The sequence below is a fragment of the Sebastes umbrosus genome, chromosome 8 (genome assembly GCF_015220745.1).
Source record: "Sebastes umbrosus isolate fSebUmb1 chromosome 8, fSebUmb1.pri, whole genome shotgun sequence".
Taxonomy (NCBI): Eukaryota; Metazoa; Chordata; class Actinopteri; order Perciformes; family Sebastidae; genus Sebastes; species Sebastes umbrosus.
The window spans coordinates 13,570,696-13,589,851 of NC_051276.1; the positions used below are offsets into that span (position 1 = coordinate 13,570,696).

Here is a 19,156-nt window from a genome sequence, read left to right on the forward strand (position 1 = left end):
ACCCTGTGTCTGTATGAGATGAAATATCTTTGCAGTGATCTGTCTTGCCGTTTCGACATCCTTCACCATGGCCTCTCCATTCATCCTCTCCAGCTGGCCCAGGAGCATCAGTACCCTGGAGTTACTGGGAACGCTGGAAACACACACACACACACATTTTTACCTTTCGGGAGAATATATGTAACAGGATAAGATAATTCACAAATTCATTCCTGTATAGGCGTTTGGAAAAAGGATGAATAAAGAAAAGAAACTGTATATTCAAATCCATCTGGAAAGGACAGAGATCAGTATGAGCATCTCACACACAGCGAAATGTGTCATGATGCTGTATTTACAAACACAGAAAGTGGATGCTTTAATGCATGAGCATGTGCTAAAAGAAAAATCTAGCCATAATCTATGTCTAGGATTATGAGGATTAGAATGATGGATCGGTTTCAGTTTATCTAGCACTGGTGACACTGGAGAACAAACACAAAGCAGCCCCTCATATGTGCAAATGTCCTTATATGTCCACAGAGACAAATATGTCTGACCCAAAATAATAACCGACACAAATAGCCTTTTCTGTAATAAAGTTCAATGCTAAAAGATTACAAACTGGCAAGACTTTAAGATCTCTAGCTTATTTCATTCATTTCAATAAAGTTGACTGTGGAGGCGGTCTCCTAGCGCTTCACTATTTCTGGGATAGTGACCCATCCCCCGTTTATAATCTTAGCTCAGTGGCGCTCAGCTGGAAACACAAGGTTAGAGGTCAGTTGTTGGTACAGCAACAGCAAACATGGGAGAGAGATATCAAAACGCTGTGATTGTACCCAGTGGAGCAGTTTCTTATATGTCCTTATAAAGACAGAGAGAGAGAGAGAGAGAGAGAGAGAGAGAGAGAGAGAGAGAGAGAGAGAGAGAGAGAGAGAGAGAGAGAGAGAGAGAGAGAGAGAGAGAGAGAGAGAGTGTGTGTGTGGGAGACAGAAAAAAAAATGGAAAAATGGAAAGATTGATGAAAAAAGGTATGTAAGTCTGGACAAAGGAACACATACTGAAGGAGAAGTAAGGCTAAATAACATACTGCATAAATCACATAAATGAACAAAGATCAATGAGAAAACAAACAAATTATGAATATTCAAACTTGATCAGGAAAAATACACTGAAAGGTTTATACCAAGGTCGTTTCCACTGCATTAATGATGTGTTGTTAATTTCTGTCATCATGACAAATATATAAGGAAGGTTCAAGCAAGGCCAACTATTATCTGCTATTATCAGAATCAGAATCAGAATCAGTACAAACAATACAAATAGTCCAAAGACATAAATACTGGATGGATTTACATGATTATGTACAGTATGTATACACCGATCAGCCATAACATTAAGACCACTGACGGGTGAAGTGAATAACATTGATTATCTCGTTACAATGGCACCTGGCAGTGGGGTGGGGGGGGATATATTAGACAGCAAGTGAACATTTTGAACTTTGAACTTGGGCTAGCGTAAGGATGTGAGCGACTTTGACAAGGGCCAAATTGTGATGGCTAGACGACTGGGTCAGAGCATCTCCAGAACTGCAGCTCTTGTGGGATGTTCCCAGTCTGCAGTGGTCAGGACCTACCAAAAGCGGTCCTAGGAAGGAAAACAGGTGAACCAGCGACAGGGTCAGACCCAAGGCTCATTGATGCACATGGGGAGCGAAGGCTGGCCCGTGTTGTCCGATCCAATAGAAGAGCTACTGTAGCTCAAATTGCTGAAAAAGTTAATGCTTGTTCCGATAGAAAGGTGTCAGAACACACAGTGCATCGCAGTTTGTTGCGTATGGGGCTGCGTAGCCGCAGACCAGTCAGGGTGACCATGCTGTCATAATGTTATGGCTGATCGGTGTAAATGGAGATGTCTATATACAGAGAGTAGGATTTATATTTACGGTGACATGTATATACATATTACAATATGTACATAAAGTGAAAGATGACATGTACATATTACAAAAAAATGCACATTGAAGACTGTACGAATTCTAATCTATAACAGCAGCAGTGGATAGTTGGTGATTAAAGAGGTATTGACAGTGTGTGACTATCTCTGAGAGATAGAATATGTGAACAGATAGTTGTGACAGAGCAGCTTTCACACAGAAACACAAACATACCACATATCACAGCCTGCATGTGTGTTTGTGTACGCATATTCATTTGTTTGTCTTCAAAGCAACTCACCCTTTCTCTGTGGCCATTTTGGGTTTGTTCATTTTTACCACTTCAACATTTCATGTCGTCTGCAAGAGAAAGAAAAATAATGACCTCACAGACAAAAAAATGAGAAGAGTAAACATACTGCACAATTTTAGAAATGAGCATAATAAACCTTTGCCCCCGTGTGCCAAAAGAGATCCCGCTGAACTCCCTCTGTTGTAATCTCAGGCTGTAGTCAGACGTGCAACTATGTCAAAAACAGATGATGATTGACCTGCCCGTAGCTGTGAACGTGATGATCTGTTCACATGTGTTAGCCCTGTAACAAACTTGTCCAAGATGTGCTGAGACAACCTACAGCTGCAGGGCGATGGCTCATATTGACTTTACCTGTCCACGACAGACTTACTATCAGATACCTGCTGACTGATTTTACACAAAACAAGGGGGGCTGCCTTACATGCTGCAGATCTCAAATGTCTGGAGACAAAAGACCCGTACTAGACAAGGTAATATGAACGCAAGGTTTGAAAAAGCAATACTAGCGTTCAGCTGCATTACATCAGAAGACATATTTCAAAACAGAAAAAAAACTGCATCATTCAGCAGAAACATCTAGCAAGTGACTACAGCAACAGTTCAGTGAGTTGCATTTTCACAGGTCTCCCAAGAGTCCTAGATTAGATCAGATCAGACAGTGAATACAGGAGCATTTATGGGCTGAGATAAGATGAGTCATAAATAGTGATGCTGTAAAAATGTATAGCAATCAGTCAACATCACTAGTGTTAGATAAAGTTTGTTTGTTTTTACATGGGACTTAACCTTGTAAGGTGCTTTAAATTACATATTACATTTAGTAACCAATAAAACACATAAGATAATATAAGATAAGATATTCCTTTATTAGTCCCACAGTGGGGACATTTGCAGTGTACAGCAAAGGGGATAATGCAAAAAACAAGAAGCATCAGCTAACACAGTAAAAAAGAGCTAAAAAAAGTGTAACAAAATATGAACCATTTAAATAGAAGGAAGTATAAAAATAGGAGCAGTATATACAGTATTGACAATAAACAGACTATTAACAAAATTGCACAAGTGGAAAATGATATTGCACAGTGAGAATGAATGAATGAATAAATGAATGAATGAAATTCCACCTGAATATCAGGTTATTGTCAGTGTTTTGGTGTGGAAGTGGTCTACTGGGAGCAGTCTCATCACAAGAAAGTCTCATCACAAGAAAGAAAGAAAAAGAAAGAGCTAAAAGAAAGAAAAAAACAGAAATAGCTCCACACACCAATGAGATGTTGAAAGTCTTTTCCCCATTAAAAAAGTATGTTTTTAGCTAAGCTGGTTCACCTTAAATCTTCAGTCAGGCTTTTCCAAAGCTTGCAGAGTCAGACTGCAAACCTCCACCACCCTACTAGACAAACAGATGCCCTCACCTGAGGGTCTTAGGTTAGATTGTGATTGTGTGTATGTGTGTGTGTGTGTGTTTGTTTGTTTGTTTGTTTTTACATGGGACTTAACCTTGAAAGGTGCTTAAAATTACATATTATAACCAATGAAACACATAATAGTGTTAAAAGAAAGAGCTAAAAGAAAGAAAACACCAGAAATAGCTCCACACACCAATGAGATGTTGAAAGTCTTTTCCCATTAAAAATATGTTTTTAGCTAAGCTGGTTAACCTTAAATCTTCAGTCAGACTTTTCCAAAGCTTGCAGAGTCAGACTGCAAACCTCCACCACCCTACTAGACAAACAGATGCCCTCACCTGAGGGTCTTACTGTAGGTCACACCTTGGCATGCATGGGGCTGAGGAGGAGCAGCTACATCAGACCATTGTGTTAGGGGATAATCTATTAGAGGCTTTCTCCAATGCAACTGTATGAACTGACATGTTGTGGAGGCCAGCTTACACAGTGACAGGACCAGCTGGTGGCCTGGCCACAATAACCACAGTCTCCTTCAACACAACCAGAATATACCATGATAAGCTACCGTCATACCACCAGCCAGTCACGAGGCTATTGTTATCCAGGTAGAAAGCTAGACAGGGCTGTTGTACCAGATGTGAAGTTAGATAAGCGAGCTGCAGGCTGGTGTCTGTCCGCTGCACCTGCTGGACTAGTCACTCATTAACGGCCGCCTGTCTGGAGGCTAGCTAACGGAGGAGCAATGCTAACAATACAGCGCACACAGGCGCATATCAGCTGCAGCATTAGAGCTGCACATTAACAACAACAAGGAGGGTCTTACCGACCTGTATGGAGAGGAGCCGCTGTCCCGTTCAGGGTGGACCTAATCCAAGATAAGAGAGGACCTCTGCTGCTGTGTGTCTGAGGTCTGAGCTGAAACGCCCTGATGATGATGATGATGATGTTGTGATGAGACTAGCCAGCCCCCAACTGTCAGAGGGAAACACCGCGAGAGTACGTTTTCTCTGCGAGATTGTAGGCACAGTTTGGACTAATGATGGGAATTCAGGCTCTTTTTAGTGAGTCAGATCATTTGGCTCAGCTCACCAAGAAGAGCCGGCTCTTTCGGCTCCCAAACGGCTCTTCGTTTTACCACTTCTGCCTTTTATAATTCAGCCAAATTTAGCGCTGTTTTGACCTATGATTCAATCAATCAATCAAAATGTATTTGTATAGCCCTTTACAATAACCAAAAGGTACCCAAAGTGCTTTACATTAACATCAAGAAATAACAGGAATAAAAACATAACATATCACAAAATCATAAAAAGGCACATACAAAGCACAGGAAAAATGTAACTGGGCTACAAGGTATTAAAAGCCAATCTAAATAAAAAAGTCTTGAGTTTATATTTAAAAAGTACTAGGTCAGTGACAGTGCGTATATAAGGGGGGTAACTTGTTCCATAGTTTAGGAGCAGCGACAGCAAAAGCACGATCACCCCATAGCTTATACCTCGACCTTGGGAACTTCTAAAAAAAGTTGACCCGATGACCGCAATGCCCTGTTATGCTCGCGGAGAGTTAAAATCTCGGACAAATAAGGTGGGGCAAGGTCGTTAATGGCTTTAAAAACAAACATCAAGAGCTTAAAATCGATTCTAAAGCGAACTGGAAGCCAATGGAGCGAGTAAAGTACGGGGGTGATGTGTTCACGTCTGGAAGTGTTGGTTAAAAAGCGAGCAGCAGCATTTTGCACAAGTTGGAGGCGCGCAAGGAAAGACTGGTTGAGACCAACATACAGTGCATTACAATAGTCAAGTCTCGAGCTAATAAAAGCGTGAATCGATTACTGTGAATGATTAGTATGTGTGCACATATATCACTTAAATTATTCAATTTAATTATACTAAACCTTATAATTTCCAGAATACCATAATTTTACATGCTGCTTCTTTTCCGACTGTCACTCATCTTCTCTGATGTTCGCGCACCGCACTCCTCTCTCTTTCTCTCCTCCTCTCCCTCCTGCTCTCTACCTGTAGACCATCAGCGCGCCGCCCCTCCCTGCTTGATGGTATGATCTTTGTCTGTCATCACCTGATTGGTCTCACGGACGTCATTAACACAACATTCGGTCACAGTCAGTGCATGAAGTGCCTGTGGCACAGAGAAGATCGTCCTATCATTCTGCCTTGAATTAATTAAAGGAAAAGGAAAAAAAAAAAAAACGGCTCTTGGACGGGAGCCAGCTCTTATTGTTCACTTAAAAGAGCCGGCTCTCTGAACCGGCTCGTTCGCGACGACACATCACTAGATTTTAGGCGCAGTTTAGGCTGAGGATGGAAAAAGCTCCCTAATGAGCCAAGTGCATCATAACCTTCACCAAAATATAACTTTGATATAGTTTTAAACCTGCACTGCCCAGGTTTTTTTATTATTATTTTTTTTTATTTCAAAATGGAAGTATACATAGTAACAGCAGAAAACATTAAAAACATTTACATACAGAAGAAGCATAGCGAAAACATAAACAAAGAGCTGTGCCAAACATAAAAGGACAACAGAAATGAAACAAAACTAACATAAAGAAAAACAAAAGACCACGCGAGATTATGACAATAATTTCACCTAAAAAACTTTAAATATATTGCATACATTCATTGTTTTCATTGCATTTTTGTTTTGTGAGGAATAAATTGTTGACAGATATAATTCCATATCTTTCATAAATACAAAGAAATTAGGCTTTTTGGGGGGTAAATTTACACTTGTGAATGTGGAACTTTAATAAGAAAAAATGCATTACTGTCTTTGTCCTGCTTTGAGCAGGTTTCAAGAGGTTTCAAGCTATAAAACTGGTCATTGGGGGCTTGATCTCCTTCATGACATTTTAAGAACTACATTTCCCAGATTGATAAGTGGCCTATGACGTCAAATGTATGCGCCGATCTCTACAGTCGTTGAAGAGCTCTCTAGTAGCTACATGGTTAATACTACATACTGAAGGTACGTGCTAATATACAACCAACATATGACTTTATAATAACAGTATTCTTGTTTTTGCATACCTGAACAAATTGAATAAGGTGTTAAGATGAAGATATTCAAGCTTTGTTCAGAGGAAACATCCACTGTGGGACACATTAGCCTGTTAGCACAATGCTACTTTGACGTTGGTAGCTAACATGTCTTCTGATACCCTGAAATGCAGTTTTGACTCTTTACGTTGTTGTTGATGATGGTGCCAAAATAGCAACAAATAAGCTGACAGACTGTTACTCTCGTTTGACATGTTTGCCAGCTAATAAGTTGTATTTGGCTGAAGGGAATGCATCAATATCTTCTTTGTAATTATGTTGATCAGATCAAATCTATTTCAGTGTGTTCATATGTCTCACACAGATCACTGGCTGCAGTCTTTGCCTCTTAACTCTGTAAATCTCAATAGAAATGTATTTCCCCAATATCTGATAGATGTGCTCTAAACATTATGATGTAAATATACCTCCATAAATCAGTCTAAATCTAGCACAGTCACAGTACTGGTCTGACATGTATCCATCCAATGAATTGCTAAGACTGAGATTTAATGTTGATCACAAGAACTGCAACTTTTGTGAGACTGAGATTGAAACTACTGATCATCTGTTTTTCCACTGTATTGTATATATTCTGCTGTACTCTGGGAAGATTTGTAGGACTGGCTGTCAACCAAAATCCAACTACTTGCTCATCTCACAAGATGAAATATTGTGTTTGGTATTAACATGAAGGACATTAAGAGTGACTTGATATTGAACAATCTGATACTGCTGGCTCATTTTTTCATCCATGCATCCAAATGGAGGAAAAATGAAACCCCTATTTACCTTTTGGACAATCATCTCAGTGCTTTAAGACTAATGAAAGGACAACATGCAAAGTGTCTCCTCAGAGCTTATGAAGAACTGAACATATATGATGATGACCCCTAGAGCTACTATGGAAGAGTGCAGTCTTATTATTTATTTATTTAGTTATGCATTTCTTTTATTGTTCCTTTAATTATTTTCTACCCTCTTTTATTTTTTCGTTATTATATTATTTTTTATAATTTAAGTTATCTTTCCTATCCAATTGTGCCTTGTATGTTAGAAGTGTTGAGTTTAGATTACAATGCCTTAATGTTTGTAAATGAATTATCTTCAATAAAAAAAAAAAAAAAAAATGCCTGAGTTTCCAGTGCACTCAGGCGTGCAATTTACACCTTTTAGGCTCTGATTTAAGCTTCTCAAGTCAGTACACAGAGCATGATGTTAATCCTTTCCTGTTGCCCGAGATCATAATATACTGTCTGTCCAGCTTTGCAGGAGTAGAGGTCAAGTATGAACATTAAGAATATACAGCAACCTGTAGGATAATAGCTGTTTAAGTGTCAAAAATATGACAAAGGTGTTGTTGGTTGGATTTAATACGTAATGATTTTGAATGCCCAGTTATTACACTGGTCCACGCTGGATTATTACAACATCCACACCTGATCAGTGTACATACAGAGATATCGTTTCAACTTGTGACCTGACTGTATTGATTGCACTACGTGCTTAAAGCTTGTTTAAAGCTCGATAAACCAGCAGAGTGTTTGCCAACTAACCTTTGGAGTGTCTAGTGGAGACGGTGAATTAATGTAGTAAATGATTGTGTGAATGTAAATGTGGATTTTTCCTCTTCATTGGCTCTTCACCTGACCCATGACTTGAGCCAATCACATAATGCTGGGTTTTCTTACTGTGGACAATTTAACTTTTTAAAAACAGGTTTATTTATGGCTTACTGTCACACCCAAACTGATGAGAGCCATCATTAATGTTATTAGTTACACCTGTGTTCCTCCTGCTATGGTGAGGCATAATGTCTGACAAGAGAGAGGTCTACTTGAAGCATGTGAACAGTGAATGGCACTTAATGAATGTCATGTTGACATGATCTGTTTGGCAGTCAGACACAAAATACTTTGACATTTTCCCCTAGTTTAAAAAGAAAATGCTTGTAATTGCTGACATTTTGTAATATTTTGAACATTTTGTCCTGTTTCTCTTTGTGTTTCTCTTCAGTAGTCACCATGGTGATGAAGTCAGCAGTTGAGGATGATGATGCTGGCTGGGGGCTGGGCATCCCAGAAAAGATGAAGAACAATGCCAACTGGGTTGATATTACGCATGAATTCAAGGGCGCATGCAAAGGTACAGGCTCTGCTAGTACTTGCGTGAGTGGGTCGTATGTGGGAAGTTATGAAAGGTACTGACGTGTTCCTACTTTTCTCTTTTTCTTGTCCTCATCCTTTATTCATGCAGAGTTGAACCTTGGAGAGTTGCTTCATGACAAACTGTGAGTAGGACAAAGTGCTTTTTGCAAACTCACACTTTAAAGAGTCAGTTCGCTCAAATTACGATAAATTATTAGGTGATGCCTGCTTCCCCTCCCCAAAAAATGAGCTGATTTCAATGGAGAGTTTTCATGTCCCTAAAGTCTAATCTCCGTTTCAGAAACTTCATAGCATTGACAAGACAGAGTAATTACAATGAAACATGGAATTCTTGTAATTTTTTGGCATAAACATGTTTGAATTTAACCATACTGGTATCTTCGCCAGCTATTAGATCAGTAGGATTTGTTGAACCTTTGTAAACGCGCATACAAAACAGACATTGCACGTTCTGCTATGTTGGCAGGTTTGGTTTGTTTGAGGCCATGTCAGCCATAGAGATGATGGATCCGAAGATGGACGCCGGAATGATTGGAAACCAGGTCAACAGGAAAGTGCTCAACTTTGAACAAGCTATCAAGGTACAGTACCATACAATGAAAACAGCAACTTGTCTGGAATCAAGACAGACAGCCTATTTTTCTTAATTCAAATGTACTACTCTGATTGCATTGTCTAGTTAAATTAGTTTTCATTATAAACAGTATAACTAACCACCTAGTTCTGAGTTATTTACTCTCTTGTGTTCGTTTTAGGAAGGTGCCATTAAGGTGAAAGACCTCAGTCTTCCTGAACTCATCGGGATCATAGACACATCTTTCTGCTGTTTGGTGAGTTAGCGCTTTGTTATACTGCAAACGTTGTGAGTTTTGTGTGTGATATGAATGTAGAGGTTTGCATTTTACTGACCCATGAAGGACAGATTTTCTTCTTTTCCCTGTGGAGGGGAGCTACTCAAAAGAGAAAGAGTGGGTACAGAGTTAGGCTGCAATCACACCAGATCCAGCGGTGTGGCGAAAACGCAAGTCTTCCCCATTCATTTTGAATGGGTGTAGTACGTTTGGGCTGCAGCAGCCGCAGAGGGTGCCAAAAAATACAGCTGCAGCCTGCAGCAGAAAAGTAGAAACAGAATCAACTTTTGGAGAAACGCAACCCAGCGTCACGCTGCAGTGGCCAATCACGTAACCTGCGATCCAGAGCTGTACAACCCAGCCATGAGGGAACAAAAGACGCTAATAGTCTCAGTTAATGGGCCAATTAAGTGACTCTCCCACACCGCCGCAACACCTGATCTGGTGTGAATGCAGCCTTAGCGGGTTATTAACGATCACTGGTCAAGTAATTCCCAATGGTCAACGATTTTCTGAAATGTTGAATTTGGAGAGATGTAATGCAGACTGAAAACATCAGGGAATTTGATAGGTAATTTTGGGAAGTCACAGAGAATTTGAGATGTTTGACACTTAACAACAAAATACAAAAATGGCAATATAAATAATAAAGGGCAAGCTTGTGTATTCCAAACTATTTTCTTTTATTCTGAACTAACAAAAGTCACAAAGCTGTTTTGACCTTATAGTCATTGAAGCCCATTGAATTTTAGATCATTACCACTGTGGGAAACCCAGTACTCATGTATGCATGTTTGTGTGTATTCCTAGATTACATGGCTGGAGGGACACTCGCTGGCGCAGACTGTGTTCACCTGTCTATACGTCCATAACCCAGACCTGATTGAGGAGCCAGCTCTCAAAGCTTTTGCCCTGGGCATCCTCAAGGTGTGCGACATCGCCCGAGAGAAAGTCAACAAGGCTGCTGTGTTCGAGGAGGTAAGCAACTTTCTCCAGTCTGTCAGTGTATGTGTGTGTGTGTGTGTGTGGCAAGATTTGAGCTATTGTCTAGGCTTTTACATTCCCTGAGGGTCAGGGAATATTTTTTATTATCATTGGTGTTTCTGCTTTGCCCATGTATCACATTTATTTAAAAAAAAAAAATGTTAAAATTGCATCTGTGGAAATGCTTATTTACCTATTTTTTTCTGTAGGAGGATTTCCAGGCCATGACCTATGGCTTCAAGATGGCCAATAATGTCACAGACCTGCGGGTGACAGGTACAAGTACTGTACTGTGATAGATCATTAAGCCTACAGCTTCACGTGTACTGAGGCCACTGCAGAATAATGCTGTTGGTTCAGATGAACAAAACTGAGGTAACCCCTCTCTTCTTTGTTCTTCCTACCAGGTATGCTGAAAGACGTGGAGGATGAGTTACAGAGGAAAGTTAAGGTATTTGTTCTCAATCTCTGCCATTTCAATGAAACACTGGTGATGAGAATGTGGTTATATCGGTTTCTCCTCTACTGCCTCAGAGCACGCGCATTCGACAGGGTGAGCAGCGAAACCCGGAGGTTGAGCTGGAGGTAAGTCCTCCATGTGTGTGGAGTTTTTGCTTTTTGTTAAAGGTTTGTTTTTGGAATAGCATTAAGACCAACCGAAAGCTGAACACTAGTTGTTTCAGACTGATGCTGTTGCAGTTTCAACATAAAATCCATATGAATACAAGTAGATAAGATAAAGAGTGTCACTGCTCTTTATCAATTTAGCCCAGTATCCCAACATTTCAGCCACAAAGTAAACCTCAAACCCTCCGTCTCAATCTCTGCCTGTCAGACTTTGTTTTCCATCAGAGTGTGGGACTCATATGACCTTTGGAGACTCTGGAATTTCCAGCTGTTCATTACAGTAATAATAATAATAATAATGAAGCAAGAAAAAACTGAGACCCAAAAATGGACTTTGTCAGGGTGGTCAAAACAAAACAAAAAGTCGGCCTTTAACGATTTCTTGTGCCTTGTAAAGCTTCAAAGACAAATTAGGAAATACATGTATTAATAGATCTTGTGAAGGGCTCGTTGCATGGGTGGAATAAGGTCTCAAAAAAGTACAAAATGCAAGTCTCCCTCAAAAATAATCCAAGGCACACTGTAGTGTTTGTTATGTTGGTCGCAAGGCGTAGGTCATTTTAAACAATTATTGCCAGGTATAATATAGACATTTTATTTGTTCAAACACTACAGTGTGCCCTGGATTATTTTTTAGGGAGACTTGCATTTTATACTTTTTTGAGACCATACTCCACCCATACAATGAGCCCTTCACAAGACTGAATAAGCACAGTACACCTGAAGGATCCAAAGAGCACCTGTATGTGATTACCACAAAGACCCAGCAGCGCTTCTCCTCCATTGTCTTCATATGTATTAATAGCTCTGCATATACACGTGAGCCTGTTTAATGTTCTCATGCTTTATTTTTCCAGCATCAGCAGTTTTTGGCACTTTTCAATAGAATCAAGTTCACACGCCTTCTACTGACTGCACTGATCACCTTTACCAAGAAAGAGGTAACAAACACACACAATTAGACAATTAATGACATGGATTTTAAAATGTTCTTCTGCTTATTACCGAGCAGTGAAGAGGATTGTGTGTTGTTAAATTTCTTCTTTGTTGTCATGTGTGTTTTTTGTTTACGGTTGTGTCTTTATCAGACCAGCTCGGTGGGCGAGGCCCAGAAGCTTGTGGTTCAGGCAGCTGATCTCCTATCAGCCATGCATTCCAGTATTCAGCACGGCATCCAGTCCCAGAATGACACCACTAAAGGAGGTAACATACACACTCACATGCACACACTTGTCAGCCGTAGAGTCAAGCACATAGTTTGGCATGAGTTCACGAACCACACACACACACACACACTTACACAACCCGCACATGCTTAGGATTTAGTTCTCCTACACGTTTGCCACACATGTCCACACACAGAGCCAAAACAAGGCTGTTAAAAACTTCTACTTCCACTCTACTACATGTAGCTGAGGCAGCCTTTTAGGGAAGATGACTTTAAATGTGACCTGTGTTAATCTTTTGTGTTGTTTTTTTCTGTGTATGCTGCAGACCACCCCATCATGATGGGCTTTGAGCCCCTGGTAAACCAGAGACTGCTGCCACCTACTTTTCCTCGCTACGCCAAGATTATCAAGAGGGAGGACATGGTGGCCTACTTCAGCAAACTCATAGAACGCATCAAGACCGTCTGTGACGTGATCAACACCACCAACCTGCATGGCATACTGGTGAACACATTTCCAGATCTTACTTTACGTTCTCAACCTTAAATTGGTCATCACCCTATACATACACATGCTTTCTAGGACATAATAAATGATAAAGGCTTATGAATTCAAACAATATGAATAGTTTGTTTGTGGGTTTTTTCAGGACTTCTTCTGTGAGTTCAGTGAGCAGTCTCCCTGTGTGCTCTCCAGATCTTTACTCCAGGTGAGTTAATAAAACCATTGGGGCTGCAACTAACGATTTTTATTGTCAATTAATCTGTTGATTATTTTCTTGATTAATCGATTAGTTGTTTGGTCTATATAAATTGTCAGTGTTTCAGTGTTTCCCAAAGCCTGAGATGATGTCCTCAAATGTCTTGTTTTGTCAACAACACAAAGATATTTAGTTTACTGTCATAGAGGATTAAAGAAACCAGAACATATTCACATTTAAGAAGCTGGAATCAGAGAATTTGTACTTTTTTTTTTTCTTAAAAAATTACTCAAACCGATTAATCAATTATCAAAACAGTTGGCGATTAATTTATAGTTGACAACTAATCGATTAATCGTTGCTACTCGTTGCTTTTTCCTCTGATGCCTACAGAGTAGGTAGTTTGTATACATGTAACAATGAATAAAACCTTCCCATGATATATAATCTTATAATTAAAAACTGTTTAAGAACCCAGTGTATTTGAACTAAAGGGATTGTTTTCCTAAATCCAGACAACGTTCCTGATCGATAATAAGAAAGTGTTTGGGACCCACCTGATGCAGGACATGATTAAAGATGCTCTGAGATACTTCGTCAGCCCGCCTGTCCTCTCCTACAAGTACGTCTGTCATCGGTTAAATGATTAAAGATGTGACTCATTTAATGTCACTCACATTTTTTATTTAATTTAATTTAATTTAATTTAATTTAATTTATTTTATTTGTGTGTGTAAGCATGATATGAAAACTCTTAAGTGAGCTTATTGTGTCTCAAGATGTCTCAGGCTTATCTTGTGTGTGTCTGCATCCGTCTCTCTCCAGATGTTGTCTGTTCAACAACCACCAGGCCAAGGATTACATTGACTCCTTTGTTACGCACTGCTCCAGGGTATGTTTCCTTTACTACTCAAAGTATTATAGTCTGGTGCATTTAGTCACTTAGTGAACTTTATGGGCTGCTTTCACTTTTGCATACGTTTGTTTCAGTAGTTGAAAAGTGAATAGTTTATGAGGAGAGATGTAAAATAGCTGACTCAAAAGAGAGTTTATTGAGAGTGGTGGTATCTAGTGAGATGTAAAGAAGCTATTTTTGGAATTTATCATCAGCCCTTGACATGAATAGGCAAGTGGTGAAGCTGTGTGTTTATTTGTTTTGTGTCTTGTCTATTCTCCCTGCAGCCGTTCTGTAGTCTGATCCAGATCCACGGACACAACCGAGCTCGACAGAGAGACAAACTGGGTCACATTCTTGAAGAGTTTGCCACACTCCAGGACGAGGTGATGCTGCAGCCATTTCCTCTGTCATATTCCTCCACTGTTTTTGCCTTCTGCGCCACACGAGTTAGGCAGAGATACCTCACCTGCTCTGAGGGCAAAAACTGACTACTTCTTTTGTGCTCTGCAGGCAGAGAAGGTGGATGCAGCCCTGCATAGTTTGCTGATGAAACTTGAGCCTCAGCGGCAGCATCTAGCCTGTCTTGGCACCTGGATCCTCTACCACAACCTGAGGATCATGATCCAGTACCTGCTGAGCGGCTTTGAGCTGGAGCTGTACAGCATGCACGAATACTACTACATCTACTGGTAAGAGCACACATATGTGTTTGTTGCTGGTAACTCTAAATCTCTCTCTACAGCATGCGCAGGTGTATTTTAAATCATCTGTGAATAAATATGCGTTTTGTTTTTGACTGTAGGTATCTGTCTGAGTTCCTTTACGCGTGGCTGATGTCCACTCTGAGCAGAGCCGACTCCTCACAGATGGCAGAGGAGCGGATTATGGAGGAGCAGGTGAAAGGACGCAGTAGTAAAAAGACCAAGAAGAAGAAAAAAGGTACGCTCTATTGTAGCCTCTGTGGCTGAGTTGTCTCAGGGTATGATACCACGTTAACCAAAGTCTGCATGTCATCCTCTGCAGTTCGCCCTCTCAGCAAGGAGATCACCATGAGCCAAGCGTACCAGAACATGTGTGCTGGCATGTACAAGGTATGACATCATTACAGACACAGTTTTGACCCCTCCTCTGACATATACAGTGTTATCCATCCTCTTTCTCTCTCCTCAGACTATGGTAGCTTTGGATATGGATGGGAAGGTGCGTAAGCCTCAGTTTGAGTTGGACAGCGAGCAGGTTCGCTACGAGCATCGCTTCGCCCCCTTCAACAGCGTGGTCACCCCCCCACCCGTGCACTATATCCAGTTCAAGGTACTGTTGGTTTGGATGTAATTCATCCAGCAGGGTCTCCACATTTTCTGTCCCCCCCTTTCTTTGAACCCATTATTCTCATTCTTTCTCCTCCACTCTTCTTTTCCCTCATCATATCACCTTTCCTTTTTGAATTGTTTCCTTTGTTGGACTTGCCCTTCAATGTTCCTGCTCTATCTCTGACGTTGCCCCTTCTTTCCCTCTCCAGGAGATGTCTGATCTGAAGAAGTACAATCCTCCGCCAGGTTCCGCTGACCTCTACATGGCCGCCAGCAAACACTTCCAGCAGGCCAAGCTCATCCTAGAAAATGTGCCAACCCCAGACCCTGAGGTCAGGAAATTGAACTACTGTAAAATAAATGCCTGCTCTTAAAGGGAAATGTTGCTGATTTTCAACCAGCTCTGTGTCATCGCAGTATGTGTAGATGAATTTGGTTTGGCTTCCCTCCGTGTAGCCCGGCAGATGAACGGCAACACGGGGGGAGGCCGGGTGCCGTTCGTCTGCCCACACTGCGATGAAACAGCTGGTTGAAAAAGGTTCCCTTTTTTAAAGCCTCTGAACACCCACACAGGTATGAACTCTTCTCAGGACTGTGTGGGTGTGTATAGACTAATTGAGTGACGTCTGCCACCTGTTAGGGTGGGACAAATTAAGATAACATAAGATAGACTTTATTGTCTCATAGGAAACTTGTCTTGGACACATACAGTATCTGCTCTTAAGAAATACAAAATAACATAGTGCATACCTACAGTACATGCATAGACACCAACCAACAAATTGCATACTGCCTGTCATACAACACACCAGTAGTCATTAATAATAGTGTACTATGTGCAGTAAGAGTAAAAAAAGCAGATGGACGGGGGGACAAAGGAGTTCTTAAAGCGGTTGAGCCGGCACTGTGGGATCCTGAAGCGTCTGCCTGAGGGAAGGAGTTGGTACACAGGAGGACATGTATGGGGTCACACACCTTTATCATTTTGATTGGTAGATGGAGATTTGAGATTTGAGCAGAGGTCTAATCAGCCAGAAGAACTTAAAACACCTTTGGGTGTGTACAGAGGCGTAAGTTTAGTGTAGTTTGATTTTCATTTGTTAAGGAGCTACGAGTCCCCAGATTCTTGAGCGTAAATTTATTTATCAAAATCTATTCCTGAAAAGATTTTCTCATCTGGACCTGTGCTACTTTTTGGTAAATCAGTTAGTATGACAGCATTCAAACCATTCAATCATTCAAAAGCAGCCTCAGTTTCATTGGGTCATGAAGTTAAATGGTTTGTTTGTACTCTAGTTTTTACCTTTGCTCAACTACTAATAACCAGTTAATGATTTGCTAACAGGTGATCCGTATACTGAAGGTGGCCAAGCCCAACATAGTAGTTACGAAGCTCCTGGCTGGAGGGCACAAGAAGGAGACCAAGGTAACACAACACGCACATTCCCTGGATTATCGTTTGCTTCTGTGGATACAGTTTTGTGTTTAATCGACGTGCATTGTGTTAAGTTTATCTTGATGGTGGTTAATGGTCCATGTTGTGAAGTAAAATGCCTTTTTGCCTCATTAGGTGCTCCCGGAATTTGACTTCTCAGCTCACAAGTACTTCCCTGTGGTCAAGATTATCTGATTCTGCTCTGCACCGCGGGTTGATTACAGTACGAGAGTGTCATCATAAAGACCATCGGCCACTGTAGACCGTACCCTCACCTGAACCTCACCTAACTGTAAAGGAGTGTTTGATACACCCGACTCTTTTTTTTCACCGGAATGAGAGATGAAACCAGATCAGAGAACTCACAACTGGACCTAAATGACTGACAAGATCCACATCTGCACCTGTGAAAGTTCATGTTTGTTTCTTTGTGTGTGTGTGTGTGAGTGAGTGTGTGCGCACGAGTCAGACACAAGTCGAGGTGCTTTTTCGCAAGGAACTGGCCGATGGAAGTTTTTCTAAGCTGCTTCCAGAACAGTTTTATGAAGGCTGTAATGATAATGAGTGTATGTCATTCAATCATATGAAACCTTCCTTTGTATTTATGTGCTTATCTGAATGAAAATGTTTCTGAATGGACTGCAGTATCTTGTTTTACCTCATACAGCACCAGTTTCATGCGAGTACTGGGTGGCATCACTGGGACAATCTGCAGAGAAGAACCACTCCTCACACTGTTTATAATCCTGTAAGTGCAGAGTAAAGTTGCAACACACTTAAGAGATCCAAAATTCACAACTAACAGCAGTGGTAGAGATACAGTACTTTCCATGCCAGGGAACCATCTGCACTGCTTCCTCAAACCAATGCCAGCAGCTGTCACACATATCAAGACCATAATAAAACATGTCTTTACTTATTATGTCGTTTAATTCCTTGCTGGAACAGAATTTCACGTTTTCAGTGATTTGTTAAGACAATAAAATCCATTTAGGACACAAAGTGAGAAACTTATGAGCCTACCAACTGTAACATATGGATTAGTATTTTCAAAAACGCCTTTTAAAAAGTAGGGTGACAAAGTGTCCCACTTTACGAGGGACTGCACAGCCTTTTTAGTAGTTATAAAGTCCCACATATTGAGACGATGTCCTACATTTTCATTGGCTCTAGTTTTCAAAAGTCAAACCACTGCAGGAGAGACGCCTTTTTTAAAATCTGGCTTTTATCCAATTGCTGTGAAGAAAGCAGGGAAGGCTGTCAACACGGGGCTGTGTTTGCTGTCAAACTGCGCACACGCAGGTCAAGTGCAGGTTAACCTTTCACCGTCTTTGCTACGCTGTGCCAAACAGGGAAAATTGCGAATCACCGCAAAGTCACAAGCTGCAGATTTAGGTGGAATATGATGGAAACTACCACAAAGACAAGGAAAAGCAGCTACAACAAAGACTGTGAAACTACTTGTAAGTATTTATAAGCTGGTGGAAATTTGATTCTCAGAGTTTTTTGTGAAATTTTCCAGTTATTTTTCAATTCATTCAATTCAACACAGTTCCTGTGAGTCTCACAAGAAACGTGCGGCTCAAAAAGAGATGTGCCGATCTATGGATGCATTCGGTCAAAGCATGGAGATGTTACAAGATAAGGGACAGAATAGAAATGTTTATTATTTAAGTTAGATAGACATTATATCAAAATTGTAGACTACCTTTCAGGCTTGGTAACGTGTCCTGCACAAACATACTCTGTCCCACATTTGGTTTGTTGGGATCTGGTCACCCTTTTAAAAAAAGTGTACATTACCATACATGGCATGCTGACAAATGGTGATCATGCTTCATGTCTCCTCTAATTGTATTTAGACATGTAGTAAACTGAGTGATCTCATGAACAAATGAATATAGACGTACAGCTGATAAAATCTTTTTCTCGACTTCTGAAATTAGCTCCCTGAAATTCTCTTTTTGCAATATATGTGTGACTCACACAGACAATGAGGTTGTATGTGTTCTGCTACCACTTCATTAGTAAAACTGATCTGAATTTACTCCAAAAGCATCGAGATACACACCGTTATTGTGTTATAGTTTTAGGATTTGGGGGTACTATAACAAAATGAAATAGTGTCCCCTGAAGTAGTCATAGTAGACACTTGACAAATAACACATGATGCACTTTGATAGAATTTGTTTGCTTCAGTAAAGACAAGTTTCTGTTACCTATCCAATGTAAAGTACAAAACCACCGTAACGATACGCGGAATTGACCTTCTTTAATCCTTTTAGTTTACTTCCAGTAAACTACTTTAA

At 40.5% G+C, this 19,156-nt stretch overlaps 2 protein-coding genes across 8 annotated transcripts in view; one reads left to right on the forward strand and one right to left on the reverse strand.

The window, feature by feature from the left end:
- Positions 1 to 5,710, reverse strand: part of agtpbp1 (ATP/GTP binding protein 1) — a 44,037-nt gene extending 38,327 nt beyond the window's left edge. For 4 of the 5 annotated variants that reach the window (XR_005207851.1, XM_037777459.1, XM_037777458.1 and 1 more), the window contains exons 1-3: positions 4,471 to 4,624; positions 2,223 to 2,281; positions 3 to 133 (exon numbers count right to left, since the gene is read on the reverse strand). Coding sequence is in view for 4 of the 5 variants with exons in the window: in XM_037777459.1 (XP_037633387.1) it covers positions 3 to 133; positions 2,223 to 2,254 (163 nt within the window). In the remaining variant the exon portion in view is untranslated. Of the gene's footprint in view, positions 1 to 2; positions 134 to 2,222; positions 2,282 to 4,470; positions 4,625 to 5,540 lie in introns of those variants that run through there. The other variant, XM_037777457.1, reaches the window with a different exon arrangement.
- Positions 5,711 to 6,510: 800 nt separating this feature from the next.
- naa35 (N-alpha-acetyltransferase 35, NatC auxiliary subunit) lies at positions 6,511 to 17,768 on the forward strand. Of its 3 annotated transcripts, none has more exons than XM_037778582.1 (23): positions 6,511 to 6,634; positions 8,722 to 8,850; positions 8,962 to 8,995; positions 9,340 to 9,454; positions 9,629 to 9,703; positions 10,535 to 10,702; positions 10,918 to 10,984; positions 11,116 to 11,159; positions 11,243 to 11,293; positions 12,193 to 12,276; positions 12,424 to 12,538; positions 12,830 to 13,008; positions 13,154 to 13,213; positions 13,720 to 13,826; positions 14,030 to 14,096; positions 14,387 to 14,485; positions 14,613 to 14,791; positions 14,905 to 15,041; positions 15,105 to 15,193; positions 15,273 to 15,413; positions 15,622 to 15,744; positions 16,758 to 16,838; positions 16,983 to 17,768. In XM_037778582.1, exons 1-23 carry the CDS (start codon positions 6,568 to 6,570, stop codon positions 17,040 to 17,042), a joined length of 2,271 nt encoding a protein of 756 aa, XP_037634510.1. In that variant the 5' UTR covers positions 6,511 to 6,567; the 3' UTR covers positions 17,043 to 17,768. The 3 variants fall into 3 exon arrangements, with proteins under 3 accessions (XP_037634510.1, XP_037634512.1, XP_037634511.1); XM_037778584.1 differs by having other exon boundaries at positions 15,126 to 15,193; XM_037778583.1 differs by having other exon boundaries at positions 6,547 to 6,634; positions 8,725 to 8,850.
- The last annotated feature ends 1,388 nt before the right edge of the window (positions 17,769 to 19,156 follow it).

What these genes read in the sequence shown, in the direction of transcription:
- naa35 (XM_037778582.1), top strand. Translation starts at nt 6,568, where the DNA reads ATGCGCCGATCTCTACAGTCGTTGAAGAGCTCTCTAGTAGCTACATGG. An exon ending in AGTTACAGAGGAAAGTTAAG is followed by an intron (nt 11,160 to 11,242) that starts GTATTTGTTCTC and finishes CTACTGCCTCAG; the next exon opens with AGCACGCGCATTCGACAGGG. An exon ending in TGCACTATATCCAGTTCAAG is followed by an intron (nt 15,414 to 15,621) that starts GTACTGTTGGTT and finishes TTCCCTCTCCAG; the next exon opens with GAGATGTCTGATCTGAAGAA.